Below are 14,076 nucleotides of genomic sequence, written 5' to 3'. Positions count from 1 at the left end.
CTTCCTTCACCCTTGAGAAAAGAAAACATCTGCCCACCCCATCAGCTTTTAATCTTCTTACGGACAGAATTAATTTAGCTTCCTTCTGGAGAATGTGGTAGGAGACAAAACTGGCCAAGCCTACTTGAGCCAAAGTAAGTCTTGGGAAGAAAGGGAAGAAAGGGAAGAAAGGGAAGAAAGGGAAGAAAGGGAAGAAAGGGAAGAAAGGGAAGAAAGGGAAGAAAGGGAAGAAAGGGAAGAAAGGGAAGAAAGGGAAGAAAGGGAAGAAAGGGAAGAAAGGGAAGAAAGGGAAGAAAGGGAAGAAAGGGAAGAAAGGGAAGAAAGGGAAGAAAGGGAAGAAAGGGAAGAAAGGGAAGAAAGGGAAGAAAGGGAAGAAAGGGAAGAAAGGGAAGAAAGGGAAGAAAGGGAAGAAAGGGAAGAAAGGGAAGAAAGGATCATAACATATTTCTCAAAGCTGTGAACATTCTTTAGTTATGCCACATTTATGAAGTATCAATATATCTCTATGCATTTTAATATAGTTTAAATATGGCTTCACTAAAGAAACATCACTTTACTGAACATAAGGCAGAAACTCCTTGAAGTTTGCCAAATATTAAATGTCAGGTTTATCAATCATTTTCATTCCACTTATGAGAGGCATCAGAAAAAGTTACGTTATTTCCTTAAAGGTATGATTCTTATTCATAACTGAGAACTTTCACAAATATTAGTATACTAGTAACTACTGTTTAAATTTAATACATTCTTGATCTTAACCTGGAGGATGTTGAGTACTTATTACCTTTTATATTCTTTTCCTCTCAGCTCCATATAAAGGAGTGATAAAATAATACTTGAAAATATTTTCTGTGTATTGTAAATTTCCATCTATAAAATGTTTCCTGCATAAGAATTATTGTTACAGTACTCATTGTTTAGAAGGTTCTAATACCTACGTTCATATTTGAAGGAATTACAATTCACACTGTTTGATAACACAAGCCAACTACAGGCAGCTTTCCAAAGAAGAAAAGAAAAGGACATTAAGAGTCTTTCTGAGAACTGCCAGGGGAAGGAATATAAGAAACATATTGAATATGTGGTTTTGTCGTATGGCACAATAACATGTGTATGAAAGTTACCCTTATTAAATATTTAGTACATCCAAATAAAGGTGAGCAAACTGCCTGATTAGGCTATTCTTTCATTAGTCTGAATGGCAACTGTAACAAACAAGTAAATATAATTTTCAAAAGATTTCAGGTATGAACAAGGAAGTTGATTTACATGTTCAAATTTCACATATGAAATTTGAGCCAACTATAAAACTGCCCTTTAAAACTAGATGTAACATTACAACAGGCAGTCCAGAGTCCCTTTAGATTTTCATTTCTAAGATAGCATTATGATCCATTTAGTATTCTAATATGTATTTTACTACTTTAATCTGCATTTCACCTGCTGTTCATGTCCAGATATTTTTGGAAGCTTTTTCATGACATTATTTTCCAGACCTAATTATACATGTGAAACCTACTATAAAATCGGTGGTTTGTTACAGCATATGATGTCACCCTAAAACAGAATGGATTTTATAGACTAATATGAGGTAGCTGTACATATTGTGTATATTATATTGTATATATTATTAGCTACAAAATATTTGGCTTAAGGCCTTATAAAGCCCTCTCCATCCACAAGTCTTTTGTTTTACTTAGTAACCACAATAAAACACACAATTAATCAAATTATCTTTTTTAATGACAACTGGATTCCATTTTAATTTCAGTAACATTGCAATGTTTGCCTGATTTACATCAACTGCTCCAAAGATAACTAATAAGTAGGACTGATGAATACTGCTGCATGATGCACCCTCAAGTCTCCTTATCGCAAAGTAAAAGGAGAGGGTTTTCCCCCGCCCTCAGGAAACAGATCTGTTAGCAGCCTACTTTAGTAACATTCCCTCCCTTCTTCCGCAGTGTTTTGAACCTACTTTCCAATTTCAATAAAACCTGTAGAAAAGTTATTGCCTTTGTCAATTTTTATGAAATTTGCTGGCCAGGGAAATGAAACCCTCAAATTATTGCTCCCAAGGAGGGAAAGGCAGGAAGTGCTTTTTCTCTATCTCCTCAAAATGGCAGCACCAAGCCACCCAAAAGCAAACATCTCTAACTCATCAACAGCCCTTTCTTCCAGGTCAAGGTAGGGTATGAGGAGATACCCACTTTACTTAGGTGGAGGAGAGACTTAGGTGATTATAGAGAAAAAATACATTACTTTTATTCCCTATGAAGAAACCTAGAATTTAAAAAAAAAAATATTATAAAAGTACTACAAATTTACAGCAGCTAGACTGACAGTTAACTACAAGCAATCTTATTACATCACTACATCACTTTGCTTAGTCACACAAAATTTTGCTTCACACTTTAACTGAATTTTAAAAGCATATCTGTTGCTTATGCACAAAACCCACTCATATACCTTTATGGAGGGAAAGCGTCGCTGGCTTTTAACCTCAAAGAGCCAAAAAAGCTTATTTAATTATTTAATTCCAATAATACATCCTAAGTCTCCTAAAGCAGCAAACCAACTGAAGAGTTCAACTTCCTAAAACTTAGTCTGCCAAATGCGATGGTAATGCAAGGTGAAATAAAAACATGCTTTGTTAATATTCACGTTGTATGAAGTCTAACCAAAAGTTTTATACCCTAGCTACTCAAAATATGTATTTGTAAAAAAACAGTTGTTCTCAAAGTTATTTATCAATTTCTTTCAATTTACCAACTGCTTTAGATAAATTTGACATTTTAAGTACATTGGACAAACCATCATTTGAAATAGTAAGTACTGAAGATTAATATGTTCATATAGTAGCAAACAAAAATCTGAGCATCGCTTTTACACTTCAAAAGAAAATCAGAATGTTGTATTTCAAAGAAATTCACATTCACACTATGCATTTATTGACTCATAAAGATTAGAAACCAGATGGGTTTTTTTTACCCTATCAGTACCTTCAGTGTTAAGCCTCAAGTCCTGTACATGTGAGGTTCCTGTGACTTAGAAAACCCCAAAACCAAAAGCCTCCAGAAAACCCCACAATCCTTTTGGGAATAAAAGGGGGCAAAATAGAAAGTGGTGAATGAAAATTAAAACAGACAATACATCTTTCAATGCTTGCCTACACGCACTTTCACACATACGCAGGTCTCCCCTTAACTCACTTAGCTTAGCTGAGCAGTGTCTTTAAGAAAGTTTTAGATGAATAAAGAGCAAAGAACCACCCTTCCAGCAGCAGTGATGCAAGTAGTTTCCGCAATAGCATATTGCTCAGTGAAAACATAAATATAACTCCAGATGGCAGCTCAGCAGATCGCAATCACAGGTATATTCTGGAAGGCATGATCAGTATGGCCTAATGGCTAGTTGAGTGAGCCATAACTAATGCAGAGTTCATTATATAGTCTTTACAGTTGTTTACCTAATGAGAAAGCCTATGCTGAAACAAAGTGTATCCAGGACCACCAGTAGCAAACCCAAGTAAACCAGGACTTTGCCTATAGATTGTCCTAGCAAAGATAAAACAAACACATTTAAACATCCAGAAAGCGAGGATGCAGATTTAACAGCAACAGCATGCAGCTGCATAAAAGACACAGGCAGATTAACACCGGGATTTAGATGGAACAATAAAAATCACCAACTTATTCGAGACCAAAATATAGTCAGCCTAAATCAATTACCTTCATAAATGGTGCAAGAAGGAATTGCCTTAAAGGCTTAAAAATATCACCTATTTTGCCATTCTAACTGGACCTCCTCATTAGCGATGTTGCACTACGTTGAAATAGTGTTGAATGACATCACTTATAATCCATCCCCCAAAAGACTAAGAATCAGTGGTCTTATCTTAGCATTTCATTAACGTTTGCCTCCCAAGATCTGTCTCAATTCTGAGCTCTGCAGGTTTGATGTGCTTAGAAAATACTATCTTTGCCTTACATACTCTGATGCAAGAACTAAAGAACACCTGCCTATAACACACGCTTGTAATAACTGTACACCTGTGAAGAAAGTCTGCCACACTGAGATACCCTCTGGTTGGATTCAAACACTAACAGCCACATACTGAGAGAGAGTTCAATATAAGGAAAAACCAACCCAAACCAAACCCACAACTGCAAGAAGAAGGAAAGGAAGTGGACCTTTAAAATAGCAATTCCAGAACAAAGTCCACAAATTGAAACAACAGTCCTTAACAATGTTCAAAGAGGGCCTTGACAATAAGGACAAAGTACAGAACTTGTAAAAATAAAAAAAAAAACCTCATAAAGGAGAATTTGCTCTGGCTAAACTAAGTAGTAGTAAGTAGCATGAGTGAGATGTACATGAGACTGGGCTTTGAGGCATGTTCCTATGGATGTTGCTAGGGCAACAGTCAAGCTATCCTACTTTCCAAGCTCAGAAAAAGGTATGACTATGATGCTAAGTTACATATAAGCAAGTACTCCAAGCAGAAAACTTGTTTCCACAAATAATGAATTGTATCTTAATCCATTAAGAGCAAATAACCAAGTAGTAAAGTGTCACATGGCCTAATGACAATGGTATAATCTCAACAACCGAACAGAGAAGGAAATCTTGACTCAGTCATCTCAGATTAGTTACATAAATGACTCAGCTGATCATTAAATCTTTGAATTGTAACTTTGATTTATTTACTGTATCATCAATTGCAAAGCGTGTTAGAAACCTTCAAAACTTCATTAAAACTTATTCAAAGACAATGGGATGGCTACCCATGTGATTATTTTGGCAAATGTGGATAAACTTGCAGGGAGAAGAAGGGATGTTAAAGTGAACTACCTTCTGGTCCCCCATCTGTCACATGCTCATTTCTACTGGGTCTGTAAGACCTTTATACTGGCTTCAATAGTTGTGAATAAATTACAACACTACATTATAGCTTAGTTGTTCTTTCCTCATTAGAAGAAATTTGACGACGAACTGTCAGTTGAAGATGCAGCTATTACATATTCAGTAGATGTTTGGAGATAATTTGTAGAGGGAAATACACTGTCAACATTGTTTCACATATAAGCTGTGTAAAGCACATGATGTTTGACTTAGGACAAAGTATAAAAAACAAGTTCAGCTGGTATCATTGAGCAATGCCCTATAAAACTTTCATTAATAGGTATTACACACAAATCTTAAGACCTGAGAAACACAAATGAATCTAAGCACCTATATAGGATTCAAGCAGAAAGTGGACATCCAATTCAAAGAACACAAATGAAGTTTCCTAGATGTTTTTATTTGGGGTTCATGTTTCCAAACAAGAGTGACTCCTGAACCATTTGTAAAGGATCTAAGTCCTAGTGCACAGCGTACACGGCAGATGAGTTTTCTCAAGGGACACCCATAGGACTAGCAAATAAATTCATATCATTCAGCTTTAGGTCAAGACAGGTCTAGCAAGTCATTTTAAAACTCATACCAAGAATTTTTAAGGCTCCCAAGCTTTTGTATGTAAAGCTCCCTGGATGTCTAAAGCTCTACTTCAATGTATACTCAGAAATACTTCAGATTCTCATACTTGGCACTCCTCCATTTAAACCGCTCAAGGACCTGACAGGCATGCCACAAGCACACTTAGCACGCTGACACAATCGAGTTTTACACTGAACAGTGACTTCAGACACGTTCATTCAGTAACAAAGCTAGATGGCTCTAGGTCTTGCTCCCTCTTTTGTTCAGTAGCATACTGGGCAACATAGCAATGCCTAACTTCCAGATGTGTGACTGGTTATACAACATCCACTTCTTTTCTTGAACTTGCAGTTCTTGCAAAATAAAATAAAACCTATTATAAGGAACAAAACAGGCAGTTCTATTGTATAATGCAGTACAATGGCAAGATATCTTGGCACAGATGTACGTGATTTACAGTCACTGAGAAAACGAGTGCAGCATTGTTCAACCTAACACGTTTTCTTGAAAGCAGCATTTGTATGTGATTTTCCTTGGTCTCTATCGGCTTGACTATTTACACTAAAACTCTTTAAAGGAGAGTTTGAAACACAACTGAGGCAATGAAATGCCAACCACTGAAACTGTTGTGTGGACCTTAAATATAAAATACAGTAATAGTTCTTAGAAAACTTTGTTGCATTTCACCCACTCTCATTAGAGTAATATAGACACACAAGGCTTTCTAGTCTGTTGCCCCAGAGCAGTGTAAGGTTGCTGGCAGACTATTCTGGGGAAACATCCAATTCTCCAGATCAAGGATTTTTTGAGTTAGCCCTTAACCCTCATGGACCAAGAACCTCATGGTTATGTCTGAATTACAGTTACAGATAAATATACTTAACATGAAAAAAATTTACAAATCCAATGAAAACAGAAGTCTCTACCACCAGCATCATCTATGGAACACTTCTAATAGACAATTATTACAGTTTTCTTCATCTCCTCGATGGTTTAAAACCGAACGGTATGCACACAGAGAGTTCACAGAACCCTGCTCGGCCCACGGAGGGGAGCGGGGTGTGGGCAGGCTGGTATTACACTCGCGTCGAGAATAATGACCAGCTTATGCACAGACCGCGTGAAAATTACGCTCCACTTCAGAGCCCGTTTCAAACACTTTGAAAGAGTCTGTTGTTTTGTTGACTCCTCCCTCAATACCACTGCTCTCAAATATTTTAATGAGATTAGGATGTGACACAGAAATCTGGTGACGTGGATAAGTAGTTATATCTCTCCTATGTCATTTAAGATGTATTAAGTTTTTATTTGTTTTTTTAAAGTAAGTGCTATTTATCTGTATATTGAGAGACAACGCCCAATTTCACCATATGCTTCTGAAAAGTCATTTCAGGTTTTGGCATTGAATCACAATCTTAATTCCTCATAATAAATTAAAAAAAGATGTCATAGATTTACTTACTTACACAGAAGTACATCAATTATCTGAAGTCTTTTATATAAAAAACATGTGCATACACCACGTCAATTGCTTCTGCCCCAACACGCTTCCTCTCCGATGGCCCAGTCTTTAAGGTGCCAGAAACTTAGCATTTACCTTCATTTTACTACACACTAATCCTCTGAAAATACACCAGAGGTTAAAGAACCTCTCAGTTAAAATAATAAAACCACTGAGACTGTAACATACTCAAAAGATTTTGGGGGCAATAACAGCAACGTCCTTTGATTAGTTAGTGCTCAAAACCCAATGCTGACCACAAACTGATGAAAAACGCTGCTGACCTTAGAGGTGCTGAACCAGTCTTCCAATTCTTCTGAAACTGAGCCTGCTTGTACTGTGGCTTACATAGGGACCCCGTTCTTTTATTAGTTGTTTTCTGTCAGGACTGTGGAATGTATTTGTTTTGACTGAAATGTAATGTATTTTCTTTAATTACTGATAGTCTCATATGTTTACTCAGGGTAATTTTACAACTGAGAGATTGTTGTAAAGCCTGACAGTTTACACTGGAAAGATGGATATTACTTTTGTTAATTTGTAGGAAAAACATTATCGCTGAACTCAGAAGCACTGAAAGCTTACATAGATTTTCTTACTAGAGAGAAAACTTACATGTTTGAATACACTGCAGAAATTTCCATTTGAGTTTGCTACAAGCGAAGTGCCTCAACTGAAACCCTCACTAACTATACTGATTCTTCAAGCATAGCCCCAAACTACGTGCTAAGCGTATCATCTCAATACCTAAAAGAGCTGTTGTGTCCACCTGTTTACTGAACAGTAAGAGAAAGAAATGCCAACAGTAGTTCTGGCTGCTTATGAGTGCCGATGATCAATGACAGATTCCATTACTAGCAGCAAAAACAAAAAACAAAGGAAGCTTCTGAGCTTCAGCAGCAGTGAATACTAAAAGAAACCAGAAGTTAAAAACAGAAGAGCTTTCTAGCAATTAGGAAAGGCAACAAAGTAATTTCTACAAGGGCCTACTGCAATACTACGCAGATCTTTCTTGCTTGCACCCAAGTTTATAACCACACTGAATCACAGCTCACGACCAGTCAGGACGCTCAGAACTCAGAGGAAATCATTCCACAGAACTCCACAGGCTATCACTCTATTCCTTTCTTTCATATTGAAGTAATGAAAACTTAAGAAAAAACACAAAGATGAGTAAAACCAGCATCACTGTGGCTATTATTGTCATGGAGAAACAAGTATTATTTGCATGCGCACACAGTCAATACAAAGCATGCCCCCAGCTTGGAAGAGGATACGCTGTAGTACCAATCTATAAAAGCCAGCTTTATCAGACAGTCATGAAACAAGCAACTTCTTCCATATCCTGACATAGGTGTAGATAGCTAGTTTCTTCTAATCTTGACATCTCAAACTATAGTAACAGTTAAATACTTCACATATTCTAGTTATAGAAACCAGTAGTCCAAAATTGAATTTCATTATATATAAAAGGTCAGACCCCCATTCTAGGCTTCCACTAGATGACACTGGCTTAGACTCCAAGTTAAATTTCTCTTTTAGAAAAGCAGAAGGCTAATGCCCTGAACATGTCAAATTTACACAAGTAAGAAAGAACACGTTGAGAATATCAGCTTAAGATTCTCTCTCAGCATTCCCTCACACCCTGCGTGGTACAAAAATACTAACATACTTATCTTCCATAGTTCTTATTTGATCCATCTCAAACAGTAAACTTTCCTACTTAAAAGACAGAAGTTGCCCTGCTATACAGGGGATTATGCTTTGAAGTGAAGCCTGCAGATAGACCTGTAGGTTTCTAAAAGTCATGCTGCATAATTCGCAACATGAACTGCTGGGTAAATCGATAGCCAGAGCTACCACCACTAGGCTTACTTGTTTCCAAAACATCATCAATCCAGGCAAATAGAAGGTGCCACAGGTACTAAAAAAAAGGCTGAGGAATTTGTCATGTTATAAACAACTGCAGGTCCAGAATAATGAAATCATGCCTTCACAATAAAAATTCATTAAACCAGTCAGTTCTTCCTAAGAGAAAGTAAGTGTGCCAATTAAGCAAAAACCCTGTTACAGGGAAGAACTGCCAGCAGCACAAGTTATTTTAGCTGACATTACTTCAGAAAAAGCCCACCATTCACCATCTGTTCTGGCACAAATTTTGAATACTAAGAAAGTTTCCAACATCACTGATGAAAAGAAAGCAGTCAAGATGCAGAAGTTTTTGTTTTGCTGTTAAAAAGAACAAGCATCTAGTACAACTCACATTTCAGCAAGAACAAACACAAAACAAGTTTTGCACATTTCATAAAAATCATTACAGAGAATTACAATAGGGCAGAGTGCAAGTGGAAGACATGTAGGGAATATAACACATAACAAATAAAAGCTGCTCACAAATTTTACATGAAAAGCCAGGTGGGCAACTCCAGACAGTGGGTCACAGTTTACACTCCAGGTAATAAGCATACATCTACCAAGTTTTTTCCAATTGCTAACAACATCAAAACTTTTGGAAGCTAATGGCTCCATCAACCTTTTAAAGAGAAGACTAACCATCAAAACAAACTGTTTCGTTCAGACAAAAATAAAGGACAGTGTGTGACACGGAAGCCAAAGGAATCAATATAACACAGAGAGAACAAAAGTCGGGGTAGATGATATTACCGATAATGTTAAACACTCAAATGAACCACCACACTAGGATAAACAATCTCTTCCAACATGCAACTCATAACCAAAGTGGAAACTAGAGCAAAAATAAGAAGATACAAAAAAGTGATAAAGAACGAAGATAAAGTAAAATAAATAATTCATCCATCTCAAGGCAATATTTATAACTTCAGAAGCAGTAAGAATTTCTTAATGCCTTTCTACAAACCATTGGTGAGATCTCACTTAGAAGACTCCATGAAATTTTACCTCTTCGTGCTCAAAAAAAAGATGAATTCTAACTGGAATAGCTAGAGAAAGAAAACTCACATGGGAACCGAAAGCTTATTTCACAGTAAGACTTGTTTAGTCCAGCAAAACAAGAAGTTGTAAGAGAGTATGACTGCTCTCTATAAATACATTAATGGAAACAAACACCATAGAAGAAACAGAGGAGCTACCTAAGTCAAGGAGAACAATGGCATAAAAATGAACCTTTCAAATTTCACCATTAACCTGGAAATCAGAGGTCTGAAGCTTGAAGACAGCCTCTAACACAGAGCTACGTAACACTTAAATTCCTTTGAAGTATTGATGAGTTCACAAAAGGGATTATACCAATACTATGAGGATAGCAGATGACATCATGTAGGTGGAATGCAATTCCAATGCTATCCTCCATACTCCTATGATTTAGCCAATGAGTATAATGTCCTTTTTCCATTAAACCTCTAGGGGAAGAAATTACTTTCCCATTTCCTCCCTAGTTTTGTCTAGCATAAAAAACAAGAACAAACCACAAAAAAAACTGAGTAAAAGCATAATATGCAATTTGCTAACTGGTAGGAGATTAAGTATTCTATACAAAACAACAGTCTGAAGATTATGGGTTAGAACTATGTGGTCCATCACTGTGACAAAGTTTAGACAAAAACAGATGAACATTTCTGCACCACATAATTAACAGATTTATTTCTCTCTCATCTGAAACACAAAGTCAGTATTGCACTGCAATTTATGAATGAGCTAAACATTTAGGGCACCTTTTTAATAGTCTGGAAAATAAGGCTCCAAAAATCCCTTACAAGTTCTTTCTTAGAAAAACGCTAAACGACAGATGGAGTTTTAATATTTCTCATGACACCAGATGATGCTTTATGTGCAGTCATGCAATACCTCTTAAATAGTTATTTAAAAGAATTCTAGTTTACCGTAAAAAAAGATTTACTAGTAATTTAAGATCAGTTATATTTTCTTTCTTAATGGAAGAAACCAGCAAGGACAGTTTAATAACTCTACCTCAAAACTCTAGGTAGTATGCTGAATACGTGAGCTAGGATTCCTAGAATAAAAAACCTTAATTATTTTCTAATGAACTTAAAAAAAATTATCATTTTTAGAGTTACTGTGCATCCCTTCACTTTTACAGTTTTTATACTGACAAGCTTAAAACATTTCAACATTTCTGCTTTACTATAATCTTGCTTTTTTTTTTTCCTTCTTTCTTTCTTTTTCCACCCCACAGGACAATTTAAACAGAACCTATTTACTAAGTTATTTACTAAGTCATTTCAAGTCATCACCACTTGAAACAGATACACTATACCATAGAAACCTAGGTTTGGTATAACAACACTGATCCCTCATAAAGCAGCCCTAAATTCGTGCAAGGTTCAAGAACAAATCTTTGGACATAATGGGTTATTTTCTTCCTTCACCCAATCAATTTCTGAATTAATCTAGAAACAACACTGTATAGAACTAAGTAGATTCCTTCCTTAAAATACTCCCTTCCATATTTTTTTTTCAAGTATTTTAAGTACAGAGGAGGTTGAGAATGAAAGACTTGGGCAAGAACTTTTATCAAACAAGAAAAAACTCTAAATGTTTTTAAGAGATTTACATTCAAGATACTATTTTATGTTCAAATTAGGAGTGCAAACTAGAAGTAGCGCATGGATTTAGGAGAGTGTTTAGTGCTGTCTATTCATCAGATTCATATAGGTATGCAGATGGCAAAAACCTTAATGAGGGCTCTACATTAGTTTTGTAGCATCTGTCCTGCTTACTAGCAGATCAAAACAGCATTTGTTTGAGAGCATTCAAAAAGCAGACAAATATTGGCCAAAAAAAAAAGAAGAAATCTGTTTGAGGGTGTCTCTTTCTTATCTGTATGTAGCAATTCCCACTGACAGCATTGTAAAGTCATACAAAGAAGTCCATCTCACTAGGCTAGAAAGCTTCAACAGTAATGCAGAGGTCAACTTCTTCCACCACTAAACAAATTTATTATTAAACGCAGAGCAGGAAACAGAGTTTTATCACTTACAATTATGAAAGATGTGCTTCATAGACATACATAAGGCTAGCAAAAATCTGGGTATCTTATAGTCGAACACAAAAAGGCTGCACCTCCACAAGAAGAACCTGCCAGCGAAGCCTTCCCAGCACACCTTTTTACTGCAGACAAATCCCTTCAGCAAAGATCTCTAAAATGTGCAGACCAAATCAAAACATGTTTTATCTTTTCACAGAGAAGAACTTTCATCAATTCTGCTAGTCAACCAAAGTGACCTTCCAGAGCCTAGGCCAGGCTGACAAGATAGATAGATATCTAAGTACACAATCACTTCTATAAAACATATTTAAGAAAAGACTTTTAGCTTACCGTTACAGACTTCAGAGTCATTCCATGATAGGTGCCCATGGTATCAATTTTAAAGCCTTCCGTTTCTGCAAAGGAAAAAAGCGTCTTGTAAATCATTATGAACATAGGGACGTCATGTCTAAATGGACAACGCTGGAAATACCTTTGGAATTATTTTTGCAAAGAACGCATCTTGCTGTTGGTAGTGGTTTAGGGTCTGTTCACAATACAAAACCTGGTTAGCAATTAGGAAATCTGTGTTTTCTTTAGACAGAGGTCCATTTGGTATTTCTGCTTTCTGTAACCAGAGAAAGCTTTTCCTGCTGCACAGAATCATTCAAACCACTCCAGAGAGAGGATATAAATTTAAATCTTTGTGAGAATATGTTACAACATGCATGCAGTCTCAGAAATTCTCTTCACTACAAAATGGAGAAGTACCTCATATTCCCAGAATGCATTATAATGCAACATATTCAACTTGTAGCTGTATTAATGGAAAAACATACATAGTAAGAAACCGGTTTATATGCTGACTATAAAACCGTGGCCACTTAACATGATAAATTCACTTCTGGAGTGCAGAAGAGCAACAATGTCATTCTCATATGATGCAGAGGATAGAATCTGCATAAATTCACACTACTAGACTAAAGGTGATAAAAGGGTTGTTTTGGGGTTTTTAAGTAGTTTTAATCAGACTGAATTTATGCTGAGTAAGTGCCAGAAGCCTGCAAGTGCTCAGTGACTAAACCTGCTGCCACAAGCCAGTTTGCTTTTGAGTACTCCTTCTCTGTCCTCCTATTTTCAGCGCTCTAAGATCAAAGTCAGATCCTGAATATTGCCACCAGCACTTGCAAGAAAGCCTTCTTCCTTTTGTAAATTCCCTAGCCTCATGCATCTACTGTCAACTGACATTATCAACCAACCACCCAATTAATTCATACTTTAAAATGGCATGATAATCTCCAATCAAACCATGATAAGCAAGCGTTTGTCTACGCCTAAGCAACTTTTGGGCTATTTCAACTAGACTTGGGTAAAGGTAACTGATACTGTGCAGAAACAGCTATTGGGAATTAGAAGATTATTGCCATTTATTACATCACCTTCACACAATGCATCAGCACAAAAACATAACAGACCAAAAATAATGCAGAATCAAAGTAACGTGCATACCTGAATCTGCAAAAAGTCCAAGAAAAACATTAGATTTTCAAGACTGTTAGAGCTTCTAGCTCTTATCATGAGAAAATTAACTTAAATTGAAACCCAGACAACCTTGAAAACAATGCAGATGCTCTGGGAAGCATCTATGGTTGCTCATTCTTTCTTCCTTAGATGAGAAAGATTATCAGCCACTTGTAGGAAATGAGGCAGAAAAGTTTCCCAGATTTAATAACTCTCCAGTGCCTAGAAAAAGATACCCAAGAATTGAAAACTGATCATAGTCCTCTCACCACAGAGATAGGTATCTACTTTCTGAACACTGTTTTTGGTTTTACCTTCCCCCCCTCGATTATGCTACAAGACCTACCACCAACTACCAAGTGGAGAGGCCTGGTGTTACGGACCATGTTTTGTTTTATACAAAGTCACCTCAGCTCCAGCACTTCTTCATCTTGGCTTCACAAGCCCACCCCTCCCCTTCTGCTGGATTTAACATTTCTGAACTACACAGAATTGATTCTGAGAAAGCAAAATGCAGGTACAGACACGACATGAATGCAGTCTTCTCTACGAAAAAAAAAAAAAAAGGAAAGAGAAGCCTAGCTTCCCTTTATAAACTGATATTGCC

The 14,076-nt window shown here is 36.6% G+C and overlaps 1 protein-coding gene across 1 annotated transcript in view; it reads right to left on the bottom strand.

Annotated features, from left to right (window-relative positions):
• CDC73 (cell division cycle 73) overlaps positions 1 to 14,076 on the bottom strand; it is a 112,736-nt gene that overhangs the window by 60,687 nt on the left and 37,973 nt on the right. Inside the window, exon 10 of the mRNA XM_076339872.1 lies at positions 12,300 to 12,364. Within this exon, the coding sequence (XP_076195987.1) occupies positions 12,300 to 12,364 (65 nt within the window). The remainder of the gene's footprint in view (positions 1 to 12,299; positions 12,365 to 14,076) is intronic.

Source organism: Aptenodytes patagonicus, chromosome 5, assembly GCF_965638725.1.
Source record: "Aptenodytes patagonicus chromosome 5, bAptPat1.pri.cur, whole genome shotgun sequence".
Classification (NCBI taxonomy): domain Eukaryota; kingdom Metazoa; phylum Chordata; class Aves; order Sphenisciformes; family Spheniscidae; genus Aptenodytes; species Aptenodytes patagonicus.
The sequence above is the reverse complement of the archived record's forward strand: the minus strand, read 5'-3'. Positions and strand labels throughout refer to the sequence as shown.